The 16929-nt window shown below is 44.2% G+C and overlaps 1 protein-coding gene and 1 long non-coding RNA gene across 2 annotated transcripts; one reads left to right on the top strand and one right to left on the bottom strand.

Moving 5' to 3' along the window:
* Positions 1-1013: 1013 nt before the first annotated feature.
* On the bottom strand, positions 1014-4335 carry LOC115189508 (uncharacterized). Its single transcript, XR_003876929.1, has 4 exons — positions 4252-4335; positions 2671-2809; positions 1606-1673; positions 1014-1389 (listed from the first exon to the last, which is right to left on the bottom strand). It is a non-coding gene; the product is annotated as an uncharacterized LOC115189508 (long non-coding RNA).
* thg1l (tRNA-histidine guanylyltransferase 1-like) lies at positions 3197-10165 on the top strand. Its single transcript, XM_029748117.1, has 7 exons — positions 3197-3418; positions 4284-4484; positions 7620-7796; positions 8426-8595; positions 8726-8814; positions 9079-9186; positions 9668-10165. Exons 2-7 carry the CDS (start codon positions 4291-4293, stop codon positions 9827-9829), a joined length of 900 nt encoding a protein of 299 aa, XP_029603977.1. The 5' UTR covers positions 3197-3418; positions 4284-4290; the 3' UTR covers positions 9830-10165.
* Positions 10166-16929: the final 6764 nt, after the last annotated feature.

The raw sequence follows: 16929 nt of genomic DNA, 5'->3' as shown, positions 1-16929 counted from the left end.
GGACTGGCCACCCCTCATAGCCTGGTTCCTCTCTAGGTTTCTTCCTAGGTTTTTGGCCTTTCTAGGGAGTTTTTCCTAGGGAGTTTTTCCTAGCCACCGTGCTTCTTTCACATGCATTGCTTGCTGTTTGGGGTTTTAGGCTGGGTTTCTGTACAGCACTTTGAGATATCAGCTGATGTACGAAGGGCTATATAAATAAATTTGATTTGATTTGATTAGAGAGAGGCATAAAGCAATCACAGGTGTTGATCAGGAGAGCTAAGACAACAATGGGGAAATAGCGATGAATGGGCAGAGCGGGTCAGTTAGGTACATGCAGGACCTGAGTTCGAGGCTGGGGCCGACAGATAAACAAAATGAGGTACCGTGTTATTGAAACAGTCCAGGGGGCATCAGCTGTGTAGCCGAGTGATCGTATGGTCAAAAGAGCAGCAATAGGTGAGTTAGGGTGCTGTTCGGTAGTCATTACTACGCTAGGCGAGCAGGGGACACAGCGTTCAGAAAGGAAGCGGGCCGGGGCTAGCAAATGATTCTTCGGTGATATTGTAACAGAATAACCTGTTGAGGCCACATCGGACGATCACGTCGGCAGTCCAATCGCGATGGATCAGCGGGCTCCGTGTCGACAATAAAGGGTCCAGGCCAATTGGCAAAAGAGGTTTCGTAGCCCTAGAATTAGCTGGTATATGGGCCTGGCTCGAGGCTAGCTCAAGGCTAACTGGTGCTTGCTTCGGGACAAAGGCGTTAGCTAACAGTAGCCACTCGTTTGCAGCTAGCTAGCTGCGATGATCCGGTGTAATGATCCAGAGCGGCAGGATTCCGGTGATGTGGTAGAGATAAGCAGTCCGATATGCTCTGGGTTGATATCGTATTGTCCAAGCTAAGGCTGGCTGGTGACCGAGCTAAAGGTGAAGACCGCTAGCCATGGCTAACAAAGACTAGTAGCTAGTTAGCTGACCAGCTCCTAATGCAGGTTCCAGTTATAAGGAATAAAATAGCAGATTCGTACCACATTTGGTGAGGTGGGTTGCAGGAAAGTATATTTAGTTTGTAGATAGAAAGTGAGAATAAGATATATACGAGAAAAAAACTGCTATTTACACGGGATAAGACAAAGACAAACGTCTGACTTCTACACCATCTTGGGATGACCTGTGGCCCCTGGGTCATCACCCACTGGGGGCCCCACTGTGGTCCTCGCAAGTTGGGGATCCACTGCCCTAGGGTCCCCTCTATTGGGGTCCCCTCGTCTGCTGTCTCTGATTTGAGTTTGGAGGGTATGGGTCCCTCCATACCCTGGGGAGGTTCAGCTTTTCTCTTGTCTATCTGCTTCTTCTTCTCACATTCTCTTAGAGCAGCACTCTCCTGGAGTTTCAGCTTGTCAGAGAGCTACAGAAGGAGAGGGGGGACAAAGGGGTTAAAAGAGTCTTTGCGATAGCTAATGAGTTGGTTTTCTGATTGCAGAGAATGAAAATGGCTGTACCTTTTTTAGTGAGTGGCACATGATCTGGATATGTCTCAGCCTGCATCCAAAACAACACCCTACTCTCTAGAATGCACCACTAGACTAGAGGATCAGAGCCCTTCGTTGGCAGCCAGACCTACCCGTGTGACAGTGAGGGCCTTCTCGTGGTAGAGAGCTTCACCCAGCAGAGGTTCCCTGTAGGTCTCATCTACCATCGCCGGGCAGAGAGAGAGAGAGGAGAGGGTTGATAGTGAGGACAGTGATGTGTGCAACGTCTTACATCAGACTACAGTCTAGTCTGCAAGCCACCTGTCAAGAGGCTGTGGAGGGCATGGGTAAGGGAAGGAAGGGTAAGGGTGAGGGAAGGAAGGGTAAGGGTGAGGGAAGGAAGGGTAAGGGTGAGGGAAGGAAGGGTAAGGGCGAGGGAAGGAAGGGTAAGGGCGAGGGAAGGAAGGGTAAGGGTGAGGGAAGGAAGGGTAAGGGCGAGGGAAGGAAGGGTAAGGGCGAGGGAAGGAAGGGTAAGGGTGAGGGAAGGAAGGGTAAGGGTGAGGGAAGGAAGGGTAAGGGTGAGGGAAGGAAGGGTAAGGGTGAGGGAAGGAAGGGTAAGGGCGAGGGAAGGAAGGAAGGGTAAGGGCGAGGGAAGGAAGGAAGGGTAAGGGCGAGGGAAGGAAGGAAGGGTAAGGGCGAGGGAAGGAAGGAAGGGTAAGGGCGAGGGAAGGAAGGAAGGGTAAGGGCGAGGGAAGGAAGGGTAAGGGCGAGGGAAGGAAGGGTAAGGGCGAGGGAAGGAAGGAAGGGTAAGGGCGAGGGAAGGAAGGGTAAGGGCGAGGGAAGGAAGGAAGGGTAAGGGCGAGGGAAGGAAGGGTAAGGGCGAGGGAAGGAAGGAAGGGTAAGGGCGAGGGAAGTAAGGAAGGGTAAGGGCGAGGGAAGGAAGGGTAAGGGCGAGGGAAGGAAGGGTAAGGGCGAGGGAAGGAAGGAAGGGTAAGGGCGAGGGAAGGAAGGGTAAGGGCGAGGGAAGGAAGGAAGGGTAAGGGCGAGGGAAGTAAGGAAGGAAGGGTAAGGGCGAGGGAAGGAAGGAAGGGTAAGGGCGAGGGAAGGAAGGAAGGGTAAGGGCGAGGGAAGGAAGGGTAAGGGCGAGGGAAGGAAGGAAGGGTAAGGGCGAGGGAAGGAAGGAAGGGTAAGGGCGAGGGAAGGGGGTGAGCTCTCACCAAGTTCCAGAACTTGTCGAAGGCCACTATGAAGCCAGAACACACACCACGGAGCCCCTTAAAGGTTCTGATGTGAACTTTCACCCTTATCCTCTCCTCCACGCAGCAGTACAGCTCCCCAGAGGGCTTCCTGTATGGACTGTATAAACAGGAAGTAGACATGAAATAGAATTCCCCTGGCTATCAAGCACATCTCCTCTTCTTTCCCTCTCCTCCATGTTTGAAACAATCTGAGACGTGCACGACGCTAAGAATCATGGGAAACTTAGTCTTCTTCCGCTGCATTTCTCAATTTTCACCGGGAGAGGGCGTTGTAGTACTATGAAGCAGATTTGCATATTAGACGGCTGTAATATTTGTTTTTATTGTTTTTTTAAAATGAAATTATGTCCAGGAACCCAGCTAAAAGACAATCAACAACTACAACAAAAACAATTTATGTTCGTTAGTTGTTGTTTTTTTTGTTTGTTTTTGGTGAGATCGTAGATGAGATACTGTCCCGGAACTGAAATACGCAGTATCTGTTCTAGTAGGACTTATTTGGTGGACGGACTGGGTTGCACCCATTGGCGAAAACAACATGTGTTCTGTTCTTTTCCAGATACATTCTCACAGTAAAATTAAAATAAAAACGTAAAGCCTTGCCTCGACAATAGCGTCACTTACATAGTTTAAACTAAAGTAAACTAAGATATAGCATTGTTTTAAGGAAGTATTCATCATGAACCGAAGATGATGCCAATAATTTGTAAGTAGCTAGCTAGCCTGTCAGCCTGGTCTTATAGACTAAACGTAACATCAGGGATGGTCAAATTAGTATGACAGGTTAAATAAAACAGAAGACTACTTAATGCAAAAACGGAATGAGGTTGGTTGGTCAGGGTGGATGGGTATCAACCTAAAAAATGCATGTTCGAATCTCGAATGGATAATTTTAGCTAATTGTGGCGCAGCTATCAAAGGCACTGCGTCTCAGTGCTAGAGGCATCACTACAGACCCTGGTTCGATTCCAGGCTGTTTCAGAACCGGCCGTGATTGGCAGTCCCATGGGCGGCGCACAATTGGCCTAGCGTCGTCAGGGTTTGGTGGGGTAGGCCGTCATTGTAAATAAGAATTTGTTCTTAACTCACTTGCCTAGTTAAATAAAGGTGTTTTATATATATATACACTTTGCAACTACTTACTAATTTTAACTACTTAGCATGTTCGCCCACCCTTCCCCTAACCTTAACCCTTTAACCTTAACCCCTAGCCTGGCTATAGTTAGCGTTAGCCTCCTAGCTAATGTTAGCCACAACAAATTGTAATTTGTAACATATTGTATCTTACAAATTCGTAGCATATTGTATTAATTGCAATTTGTGAAATGTTATACAAATTGTAATTTGTAACATATATGAAATGGATGATGGACAGATTAATACATACCAAACTAAATTTAACATCATAGTAAATGGAGTGTCTTGAATTTTCGTACAGAATAATAAGAAATGCTCAGAGTCTAAAAGAGAGCAGAATTTCAGACATGAAGACCACAGCCAACCTTGTGCTGCTGCTTCTTCTTTTCCCACAGAACCTACTTTGATTTGATCTGGTCTGTCCTTTCTCACAGAACCCTCATGTTTGGTCCAGTGCCGTGTAGATTACCAGGAGGCATCAAGACGTGCATCCTTCGGCCTGTAGCCTGTGTTTTCACCAGCAGCTCCAGAATGGCCAAGAGCAAGTTTGAGTATGTCCGTAACTTCGAGACAGACGACACCTGTCTGAAAAACTGTTACATCGTGGTGCGGTTGGATGGAAGGAACTTCCACAAGTAAGTAGCTCCAGAGTAGAGGTCGACCGATTATGATTTTTCGACGCCGATGCCGATTATTGGAGGACCGAAAAAGCCGATACCGATTAATCGGCCGGTTTTTATTTTTTATTTATTTGTAATAATGTCAATTACAACAATGCTGAATGAACACTTATTTTAACTTAATATAATACATCAATAAAATCAATTCAGCCTCAAATAAATAATGAAACATGTTCAATTTGGTTTAAATAATGCAAAAACAAAGTGTTGGAGAAGAAAGTAAAAGTGCAATATGTGCCATGTAAAAAAAGCTAACATTTAAGTGCCTTGCTCAGAACATGAGAACATATGAAAGCTGGTGGTTCCTTTTAACATGAGTCTTCAATATTCCCAGGTAAGAAGTTTTAGGTTGTAGTTATTATAGGAATTATAGGACTATTTCTCTCTATACGATTTGTATTTCATATACCTTTGACTATTGGATGTTCTTATAGGCACTTTAGTATTGCCAGTGTAACAGTATAGCTTCCGTTCCTCTCCTCGCTCCTACCTGGGCTCGAACCAGGAACACATTGGCAACAGCCACCCGCGAAGCAGCGTTACCCATGCACAGCAAGGGGAACAACTACTCCAAGTCTCAGAGCGAGTGACGTTTGAAACGCTATTAGCGCACACCCCGCTAACTAGCTAGCCTTTTTACATCGGTTACACCAGCCTAATCTTAGGAGTTGATAGGCTTGAAGTCATAAACAGCACAATGCTTGAAGCATTGCGAAGAGCTGCTGGCAAATGGACGAAAGTGCTGTTTGAATGAATGCTTACGAGCCTGCTGGTGCCTACCATTGCTCAGTCAAGACTGCTCTATCAAATCATAGACTTAATTATAACATAATAACACACAGAAATACTGGCAAATGTACGAAAGTGCTGTTTGAATGAATGCTTACGAGCCTGCTGGTGCCTACCATTGCTCAGTCAAGACTGCTCTATCAAATCATAGACTTAATTATAACATAATAACACACAGAAATACGAGCCTTTGGTCATTAAAATGGTTGAATCCGGAAACTATCATTTAGAAAACAAAACATTTATTCTTTCAGTGAAATATGGAACTGTTCCGTATTTTATCTAACGGATGGCATCCCTAAGTCTAAATATTGCTGTTACATTGTACAACCTTCAATGTTATGTCATAATTATGTACAATTCTGGCAAATAAATTACGGCCTTTGTTAGGAATAAATGGACTTCACACAGTTCGCAATGAGCCAGGCGGCCCAAACTGCTGCATATACCCTGACTGCTTGCACGGAACGCAAGAGAAGGGACACAATTTCCCTAGTTATAAGAAATTCATGTTAGCAGGTAATATTAACTAAATATGCAGGTTTAAAAATATATACTTATGTATTGATTTTAAAGAAAGGCATTGATGTTTATGGTTAGGTACATTGGTGCAACGACAGTGCTTTTTTCGCAAATGCGCTTGTTAAATCATCACCAGTTTGTCGAAGTAGGCTGTGATTCAATAAGAAATGAACAGGCACCGCATCGATTATATGCAACGCAGGACAGGCTAGATAAACTAGTAATATCATCAACCATGTGTAGTTAACTAGTGATTGTTAAGATTGATTGTTTTTTATAAGATAAGTTTAAGGCTAGCTAGCAACTTACCTTGGCTTCTTGCCGCCCTCGCGTAACAGGTAGTCAGCCTGCCATGCAGGCTCCTCGTGGAGTGCAATGTAAGGCAGGTGGTTAGAGCATTGGACTAGTAACCGGAAGGTTGCAAAAACAAATCCCCGAGCTGACAAGGTAAAAATCTGTCGTTCTGCCCCTGAACAAGGCAGTTAACCCACCGTTCCTAGGCTGTCATTGAAAATAAGAATGTGTTCTTAACTGACTTGCCTAGTTAAATAAAATTAAAATCTGCAAATCAGTGTCCAAAAATACCGATTACCGATTGTTATGAAAACTTGAAATTGGCCCTAATTAATTGGCCATTCCGATTAATCGGTCGACCTCTACTCCAGAGAGTAGCTGGGGGTGTATCTGTAACTCCAGAGAGTAGCTGGGGGGGTGTATCTGTAACTCCAGAGAGTAGCTGGGGGGTGTATCTGTAACTCCAGAGAGTAGCTGGGGGGGTGTATCTGTAACTCCAGAGAGTAGCTGGGGGGGTGTATCTGTAACTCCAGAGAGTAGCTGGGGGGGTGTATCTGTAACTCCAGAGAGTAGCTGGGAGGGTGTATCTGTAACTCCAGAGAGTAGCTGGGGGGGTGTATCTGTAACTCCAGAGAGTAGCTGGGAGGGTGTATCTGTAACTCCAGAGAGTAGCTGGGGGTGTATCTGTAACTCCAGAGAATAGCTGGGGGTGTATCTGTAACTCCATAGAGTAGCTGGGGGTGTATCTGTAACTCCAGAGAATAGCTGGGGGTGTATCTGTAACTCCATAGAGTAGCTGGGGGTGTATCTGTAACTCCAGAGAATAGCTGGGGGTGTATCTGCAGTGGCATCCTCTCCTCTCTTCTGCACTGAATGATCTGTGCAGATTAAATATGTGGAGAAAATCGTTACCATCCTGTCGCATTTCGCAGTCAATTGCTTAGTGACCAAGCAGGACGGGAACAATGTATTTTATTATTGATACGCACCCTTGAAGTGGACTGGGGGAAGTATCTGTAGCTCGACCCACTGACTGATTGACTGACCCACCCACACACTGACTGACTGACTGACCCACCCACACACTGACTGACTGACTGACCCACCCACCCACCCACACACTGACTGACTGACTGACCCACTCACTCACCCACCCACCCACTGACTGACCCACTGACTGACTGACCCACTGACTGACCCACTGACTGACTGACTGACCCACTGACTGACTGACCGACCCACTGACTGACTGACTGACCCACTCACCCACCCACCCACCCACTGACTGACCCACTGACTGACTGACCCACTGACTGACCCACTGACTGACTGACTGACCCACTGACTGACTGACCGACCCACTGACTGACTGACTGACCCACTCACCCACCCACCCACTGACTGACCCACTGACTGACTGACTGACCCACTGACTGACTGACCCACTGACTGACTGACCCACTGACTGACCCTGTGTTGCTGTAGGTTTGCAGAGCAGCACAACTTCATGAAGCCCAACGACGACAGAGCTCTGGGTCTGATGACGTGCAGCGCCAGGTCTGTCATGGAGGATCTGGATGACATCATCATCTCGTACGGACAGAGTGACGAGTTCAGCTTCGTCTTCAAGAGGACCTCCAACTGGTTCAAGAGGAGAGCCAGGTAATAACGCACACGTACAGAGACACACACGTACAGAGACACACACGTACAGAGAGACACACGTACAGAGAGACACACGTACAGAGAGACACACGTACAGAGAGACACGCGTACAGAGACACACGCGTACAGAGAGACACGCGTACAGAGAGACACGCGTACAGAGAGACACGCGTACAGAGAGACACGCGTACAGAGAGACACGCGTACAGAGAGACACGCGTACAGAGACACACGCGTACAGAGACACACGCGTACAGAGACACACGCGTACAGAGACACACGCGTACAGAGAGACACACGCGTACAGAGAGACACACGCGTACAGAGAGACACACGCGTACAGAGAGACACACGCGTACAGAGAGACACACACGTACAGAGAGACACACACGTACAGAGAGACACACACGTACAGAGAGACACACACGTACAGAGAGACACACACGTACAGAGAGACACACACGTACAGAGACACACACGTACAGACACACACGTACAGAGACACAGACACTCCCCAACCACACAGACACACACAATAAATGTTTATTGCATTTGAGTGACCCCCTCACTTTTCTCCTCCCTCTCTCTTCCCTCTCCCCTTCCACCCCCCCTCCTCCCCCCTCCAGTAAGCTGATGACCCATGTAGCGTCCCAGTTCTCCTCTTCCTACGTGTTCTACTGGAGGGACTACTTCAGAGACCAGCCCCTCCTTTACCCCCCGGGGTTTGACGGGCGGGTGGTTTTGTATCCTACCAACCGCAACCTCCGGGACTACCTCAGCTGGAGGCAGGCTGACTGTAAATATACACACACACACACTCCTATCCCCCAATACGTTATCCTGTGTGTGTGTGTGTGTGCTTTGAATACAGTAGATTTTCTTCCACATTTCTGGTTCTCTTTCGTAATGGTGTGTGTGTTCGCTAGGTCACGTCAACAACCTGTATAACACAGTGTTTTGGACGTTGGTGCAGAAAGGCGGACTCACCACTACACAGGCAGAGGACAGACTAAAGGTGGGAGTTACTCCAGTGAGATTAGCATAATTACAGGTGTGGAGGTGTCACAGTCTTCAAATATCTGTTGTTTTTCAGGTGTGTCATTTGCTAAGGGGCATCTGCTTGTTAGTCATAACTATAATTATTATGATAATAGTTTTCGAATGGATGACTACTTCATGTTGTTTACTTTCACTGAAAACTACCTCACAGTTGACCGTTCAATTTACAAAGACCTTTAGATACATAATCAAATCTCTGTGATGTCTCTCTCTCTCCCAGGGAACGTTGGCAGCAGATAAGAATGAGATCCTGTTTTCTGAGTTTGATATCAATTACAACAAGGAGCCTCTGGTCCACAGGAAAGGAACCACCCTCATCTGGGAGAAGGTGAGAACTCCGGTTGTCCTTAATGCACCCTATTCCCTATATAGAGCCTCTGAGGTAGTGCACTATATAGACACTATATAGACAATTGGGTGCCATTTCAGATACATTCATAAAAAATACAGGCTTGTGTGTGTGAGGGCAATAGGTAGCCTAGCGGTTAAGAGTGTTGGGCCAGTAACTGAAATGTTGCTGGTTCCAATCACCAAGATGACTTGGTGAAAATCTGTCGACGTGCCCTTGAGCATGGCACTTAACCCTAATTGCTCCAGGGTCACCTTCAATAATGGCTCACTCCAAGGGTGTCTGTGGGAGTGGGATATGAAGGGTTAGGGTTATACAATTCACACCTGTATATTACGTGTGAAATAGGGTTAACCATCATAATACATAATAATAATTAGGTAGGTGCTTACATTTGTCCTATCCTTCGCTTCTCTCACTCTCAAATTCTTAACCCCCTTCCTTTATCCCTCTGTCCCAGCTGGAAGAAACAGTGACCAAGAGCGTGAAGCTCCCCAACGAGGCGGGGGAGGAGGTGCTAGTGACACGCACCAGGAGGCGTGTCGGTGCCCACCACTGTGACGTCATAGGGAACCAGTTCTGGGAGGAACACCCCAACATTCTAGAAGACGACAACTGTTGAGCTGACGGGGAACAGAACTTTTCCTAGAGGAGTAGAAACCAGCAGACACCGGCCCTTCGTGGATAACGTTGAACATGGACAGAGTCTATGGGGAGTTTGTCGTGCTCCCAAATGCTCCTGCTGTGGGATGGAGAGGGTTGACAGCTCTGCATGGACAGATACTGTTAATCACAAACTCTCGATTGGAACAAACTGTCGACGGTGGCAGTAAAACAAGAGGTCTTTCATAACTCCACACCATCATTCTCTTTGCTCATGTACTGTATACCAATATTTTACTGTGATTAAATACGGCCGCTCTTTTTATGTCTGGAACCATTAAACCAAGAGAATGTGTACTGTTGATTGTTTTTCCTGAGAAGCATCTGTCTGCTTCTCTATATATATATATATATATCACACACACACCCTGGTTTACATTGGCTGATGAATGTATACTAGTTGGGCCGACCATGTTATTGCTTTTGGTGGGACAGAGCAAGAACGAGATGGAATCTATTTTCTCAGGTTTGGTATCATCATACACAACGCTGGTACAGTAGGCCTACATAAACCAGATTGCCCTCCACTACAATCCCTGCCCAGAAATGGTGCCAACCCCAGCATGGTCATGGCATGCTGTACTGTACACTACCTGCCGCTCTGCCCAGAAACCACCTGCGCTGGCAATAACTATCACCCTGGGTGCCCACAGCCATATGGCCCTGGTCAAAGGCAGTGCACCAGTGTTGTACTCGGTCTCGAGACCACATATTGAATGTGTCGGGTATTGAAGACTCATAATTTCTTCCCCAGACCAGTGGAGTAAAAAACTCAGAATTATCCGCTTCCATTCAGTCTGCCATAAAAGCACTTCGCCAGGCCAAATATATACACTCCTTTTTGAAATATTGATACCCTATGACCTATTGAAACCTGGGATTCCGACTTTACTGGTAACATTACTGTCTTTTACTTTCACTGAAAAATATCCTCAAATGAATTTCCTTGACTCGCAGGTAGGGAAGAGTGAGGGAAATTGGTGGAAAGTTGCACGCTCACTATTAGTAAAGGGGAGATAGGGTGAAATTCTAAGTCTTTATATCTATTATAGACATTGTGGCGAACCTATTGAACATGGGCCTTCAGGCTCGGGATGCTGAAAGGACAGAAACCATAGTACCAGCGCACTCATGTATGAAAGTGCACTTTTTGTAAAAAAAAATAAAGTGCCAGTGGTGTAGTGGAGGCTATATGCAGGTCTACCGTCCTATACCCACTTTTTGACATCGGTAGCCAGTAGTCTGGTAGGTAGGAAAGACGTTTCAACTTATGATACACTATATATACAAAAGTATGTAGGCATCCCTTCAAATTAGTGGATTCGGCTAATTCAGCCACACCTGACAGGTGTATAAAATCGAGCACACAGCCATGCAATCTCCATAGACAAATATTGTCAGTAGAATGGCCTTACTGAAGAGCTAAGTGACTTTCAACTTGGCACTGTCATAGGATGCCACCTTTCCAACAAGTCAGTTTGTCAAATTTCTGCCCTGCTAGAGCTGCCCTGGTCAACGGTAAGTGCTGTTATTGTGAAGTGGAAACGTCTAGGAGCAACAATGACTTAGCTGTAAAAAGGTAAGCCACACAAGCTCACCGAACTGGACTGCAGAGTGCAGAAGCGCATAGTGCATATAAATCGTCTGTCCTCGGTTGCAACACTCACTACCGAGTTCCAAACTGCCTCTGGAAGCAATGTCAGCACAATAACTGTTAGTCGGGAGATTAAGGAAATGGTTTCCATGGCCAAGCAGCCGCACACAAGCCTAAGATCACCATGTGCAAATCCAAGCGTCGGCTGGAGTGGTGTAAAGCTTGCCGCCATTGGACTCTGGAGCAGTGGAAACGTGTTCTCTGGAGTGATGAATCATGTTTCACCTTCTGGATCTGGGTTTGGCGGATGCCTGGAGAACGCTACCTGCCCCAATGCATAGTGCCAACTGTGAAGTTTGGTGGAGGATTAATAATGGTCTGGGGCTGTTTTTCATGGTTCAGGCCCCATGTTCCAGTGAAAGGAAATCTTAACGGTACAGCATACAATGACATTCTAGACGATTCTGTGCTTCCAGCTTTGTGGCAACAGTTTGGGGAAGGCCCTTTCCTGATTCGGCATGACAATGCCCCTGTGCGCTCGTTGAGGTCCATACAGAAATGGTTTGTCAAGATCGGTGTGGAAGAACTTGACCGGCCTGCACAGAGCCCTGACCTCAACCACATCAAACACCTTTGGGATGTTGGAACACCGACTGCGAGCCAAGACTAATCGCCCAACATTAGTGCCTGACTTCACTAATGCTCTTGTGGCTGAATGGAAGCAAGTCCCCGCAGCAATGTCCCAACATCTAGTGGAAAGCCTTCCAAGAAGAGTGGAGGCTGTTGTAGCAGCAAAGGGGGGGACCAACTCCATATTAATGCCCATGATTTTGGAAAGAGATGTTCAACGAGCAGGTGTCCACATACCTTTGGTCATGTAGTGTATCTACCAGTAAATGCTAACTAAGGCAACAATGGGTGGTGAAAACGTTTGGTCCTTAGTCTTTTCTTTTAGGGGGTGGATCAGCTTTAAAATTGCAGATAGATTGGGGCATCCATCAATGTGATTTTCTACATCATTTCAAATCCCCCATATATATATTTTGTACATTTTTACAGTACCAGTCAAAAATTGTACGTTGTATAATAATAGTGAAGACATCAACACTATGAAATAACACATATGGAATCATGTAGTAACCAAAGAAGTGTTAAACAAATCAAAATATATTATATAGTATATTTGCCTTGACGACAGCTTTGCACACTCTTGGCATTCTCTCAACCAGCTTCATGAGGTTGTAGACATGAAATTATACTAGATTACTTTAGAAAAAAAATTGCCGTTGGCTGATCAGATCAAATGATTGACATAAAGAGCCGTTGTGTTGAACACTGTGCGATGTTTAACAGTGAGAATGGCAGAATGGTGAACTTACTAAATGACTGAGAGTTTGACTGTGTGATATTAGGTTGTTTCTTGTGTAATAATTTCCATCTGGATTTTAATGATTTGTATGTGGAATGCATTTCAATTAACAGGTGTGCCTTGTTAAAAGTTCATTTGTGGACTTTCTTTCCTTCTAAATGCGTTTGAGCATATAATTTGTGTTGTGACAAGGTAAGGGTGGTATTCAGAAGATAGCCCTATTTGTTAAAGACCAAGTCCATATTATGTCAAGAACAGCTCAAATAAGCAAAGAGAAATGACAGTCCATCATTACTTTAAGACTTTAAAAGATTGAAAGTTTCTTCAAAACTATCAAGTGCTATGATGAAATTGGCTCCCATGAGAACCGCCACAGGAAAGGAAGACCCAGAGTTACCTCTGCTGCAGAGGATAAGTTCATTAGAGTTAACTGCACCTCAGATTGCAGCCCAAATAAATGCTTCACAGAGTTCAAGTAACAGACACATCAACATCAACTGTTCAGAGGAGACTGCGCGAATCAGGCCTTCTAGGTCGAATTGCTGCAAAGAAACCATGACTAAAGGACACCAATAATAAGAAGAGGCTTGCTTGGGCCAAGAAACACAAGCAACATTAGACCAGTGGAAATCTGTCCTTTAGTCTGATGAGTCCAAGTTTGAGATTTTTGGTTCCAACCTCCGTGTCTTTGTGAGATGCAGAGTAGGTGAACGGATGATCTCCGCATGTGTGGTTCCCACCATGAAGTATGGAGGAGGAGGTGTGATGGTGTGGGGGTGCTTTGCTGGTGACACTGTCTGTGATTTATTTAGAATTCAAGGCACACTTAACCATCAAGGCACACTTAACCACACTTAACACAGCATTCTGCAGTGATACGCCATCCCATCTGGTTTGCGCTTACTGGGACTATACATTTCTTTTTAACAGGACAATGACCCAACATACCTTCAGGCTGTGTAAGGGCTATTTGACAAAGAAGGAGAGTGATGGAGTGTTGCATCAGATGACCTGGCCTCCACAATCACCTGACCTCAACCCAATTGAGATGGTTTGTGGTGACTTATACTGCAGAGTGAAGGAAAAGCAGCCATCAAGTGCTCAGCATATGTGGGAACTCCTTAAAGACTGTTGGAAAAGCCTTCCTTATGAAGCTGGTTGAGAGAATGCAAAGAGTGTGCAAAGCTGTCATCAAGGCAAAGGGTGGCTACTTTGAAGAATCTCAAATATAAAATACATTCTGATTTGTTTAACATTTCTTTGGTTACTACATGATTCCATATGTATTATTTCATAGCTTTGATATCTTCACTATTATTCTACAATGTAGAAAATAGTCAAAATAAAGAAAACCCCTTGAATGAGTAGGTGTGTCCAAACTTTTGACTGGTACTCTATAGATAATATATTTATTATTTTAAACTAATTTTTGTTTATTATTTACCCCTAACCCTACCACCCCTCCCCTAATTGGATTAAACTAATGGACAACAACACTTAGGCTTATACTTTATACATACCATAAGCATTTTACGGACACAGTATATTTTATAATAATTATATTTTGTTTGTTTTTAGTCCCATTCTTCAGCATCACTCAACCTCTCCCATCTATCTTTGAACACCATCCAGTTTGATTTATATTTGCCAATTATTTTCAACTGTGCTGTGATGTTTCACAAAAGTTCTGAACATTTCTATTCTCATAGTTTCTACAGTGGTCCTTAGTCTTGGTTAGTAGGTTATTTGCAATGTGTAATCCAGTCATCAAGCGCTGTTGCATCAATATTTCTAAAGGCCTCCCCAAAAAACCTTCCCAATGAAATGTTGACTGCAATGTTAGCCTACCTGACAGAATGATTTTATGCTGATTTGTATCTATGGGGAGGGAATTTTGTTTCGCTCAATTGAATTAAAGGGCAACTACACCCTCCAAAAAATCTTTTTTTTCCAGACCTAAAAAATGGTCTCCTGATGAGGTTTAAGAATGACTGTGGACTTTTAACATCACATTTTTGTCTTTTAATTTATTTTTTATTTTTTTAGAGGGAAAATCTGAAAATCTATATGAAAACATAGGATTTTCACACGGGGCCTTTCCATCATACAGGACCTACTTCTCCAGGCATCACTACACCACTGCATATGGATGGAAAGACAGCAGTCCATTCACTCTGACATTATAAGCCAGTAGGTCCCAATCATAAGAATACAAAAACACAATCATTAGGCTAAGCATTTTCCAATCGCAATTTACAACTATTACCTCCCATTGCAAAAAAAAAACATTTCATGTTTAGCACACAAAGTAATGGGTGATCTAAAGTTTAAATGCAACAATGTTTCACACACATCAGTTATTTTAACTTCTTGGTGAAAGTTATTCTTGAAAAGGGAGAAGCTAACAAATTAGCCATAACATCCTCTTCGATAACACCTGCTGCAGCAGCTGCAAACTAGCCTACAACAAAAGTTAGCTTAGATCATGGGGAAACTACTGCTCACTGCTGCACAGTGACCTGTTGGCCTTCGACCTGTTGGTCATTACAAGTCAATGTGATTGGTTGATTCCACTATCACTCCAAAATGTTACCCTAATACAGTTGAATGGCAGATGCTTTCTATCAAGCTTCTGATGGCCTAGCCAATGGCTGATTTAGCTAGCTAGATTTATCAAAAAATATATATTCAGCGTTAAACTTATCCTCTCTAACAAAAATTGAAGAGATGAAATCAGAACATCATTGAAAATAATAATATAATTATTATTATTTTGCTATAAATCCTTTGCATTTTTTCTGAAAGCGTAGAAGGCTCTCAAATCAAATTGTATTGGTCACATAATCATATTTAGCAGATGTTATTGTGGGTGTAGTGAAATGCTTGTGTTCCTAGCTCCTCATTGTTCCCAACTGTGTTTGGGTTAGTAATAATGTGTAGAGTGGCTCTATTTGCCCTCAGCATGTATTTCTTTCACCATTCTGAATGCCTAAAAATCCATATGTTGTCCTGAAATATGAACACAGAAATATTGGACATTTTGAACTCTTATTATAGTGACGATTTGATAAAATTACAGTCATGGTCTTGAATTACCCTCGCATTTTTCTGGTCTCGGTCTTGACTTGTTCTCGGACCTCTCATCCCCCACTCCGGTCTCGGTCTTGGACTAGATTCCCTCCGGTCCTTGTCTTGAATCGGTCTCGCTTTCTGTGGTCTCGAACACAACACTGCCGTGCACTATATAGGAAATATTATGTCTTTAGTACAGAGCCTGAGCTGTATAACATAATTCATCTTTAGTAGATATGTTTTACAGTAGACTATTGCCATGAGACGTTCTGTATTTCAGAAATTCACATTCACCTATCATATTACATACTGTAGGAATTTTTGAAAAATAGAATAGAATGTATTATTTTATACGCGTAAGTGTTAGGGCTCTGATAAAACAATGTCTAGTCTTCAAACGTTTTCAAAATCACAGAAATCGATTGTCCGGGTGCACGCGCGCCCAGTTGTGGGTAAAGGGGAGGGGCTGAAAATGAAAGGAAGAACTGGAAACAGAGAAGCGCTCTCCTTCTGTGGAAGCATCCGAGGCAGACACAGCGATACAGTGCTATTGTTGCCTACACATTTATCCGCTTCATAGGATATGTCGACAGGCAGCTATTATTTATATTTTGCCTATTCATTTATTTTTCATTTTTTTGCGATTATATTGTGGTGTTTAAATTCTAACCCTTTATTTTAGCATGAGTCCACGAGAACGGTTAACCCGCTTTAATTGGTGTTTTGCATATTCCCTTCTGAGTCTGTGTCTGTATTTGACAGTCGTTATCTGCTGTGTTGGGTCTGTTGTATCCGGTCACGTAGATGCTGCCGGTAAGTCTGTGCATTCATTACAATAGCTAATCAGTAAGTTAATGCATGGACATTTTCTGGATGGCTGCTAAATATTTCAAGATAATTTATTTTGAACTGTGCATAATGTTGGTTCATTCAGTCCATAGCTAGGTTTATTTAGTCTTTCATAGGCTATTGTGAATGTTTGAAATAATCCATTTTCTTATTCATTCATAACATAAGCAAGTTT

This window comes from Salmo trutta, unplaced genomic scaffold (genome assembly GCF_901001165.1).
Source record: "Salmo trutta unplaced genomic scaffold, fSalTru1.1, whole genome shotgun sequence".
In the NCBI taxonomy this organism is placed as follows: Eukaryota; Metazoa; Chordata; class Actinopteri; order Salmoniformes; family Salmonidae; genus Salmo; species Salmo trutta.
Note: the sequence above shows the minus strand (reverse complement) of the source record. Positions and strands in the feature narration are given on the sequence as shown.

Excerpts from the sequence above, each read along its gene's own strand:
- thg1l (XM_029748117.1), top strand. The coding sequence starts at position 4,291 with ATGTTTGGTCCAGTGCCGTGTAGATTACCAGGAGGCATCAAGACGTGC. Across the intron at positions 8,815-9,078 it reads AGGCAGAGGACAGACTAAAG|GGAACGTTGGCAGCAGATAA; the intron begins GTGGGAGTTACT and ends TCTCTCTCCCAG. Across the intron at positions 9,187-9,667 it reads CCACCCTCATCTGGGAGAAG|CTGGAAGAAACAGTGACCAA; the intron begins GTGAGAACTCCG and ends CCTCTGTCCCAG.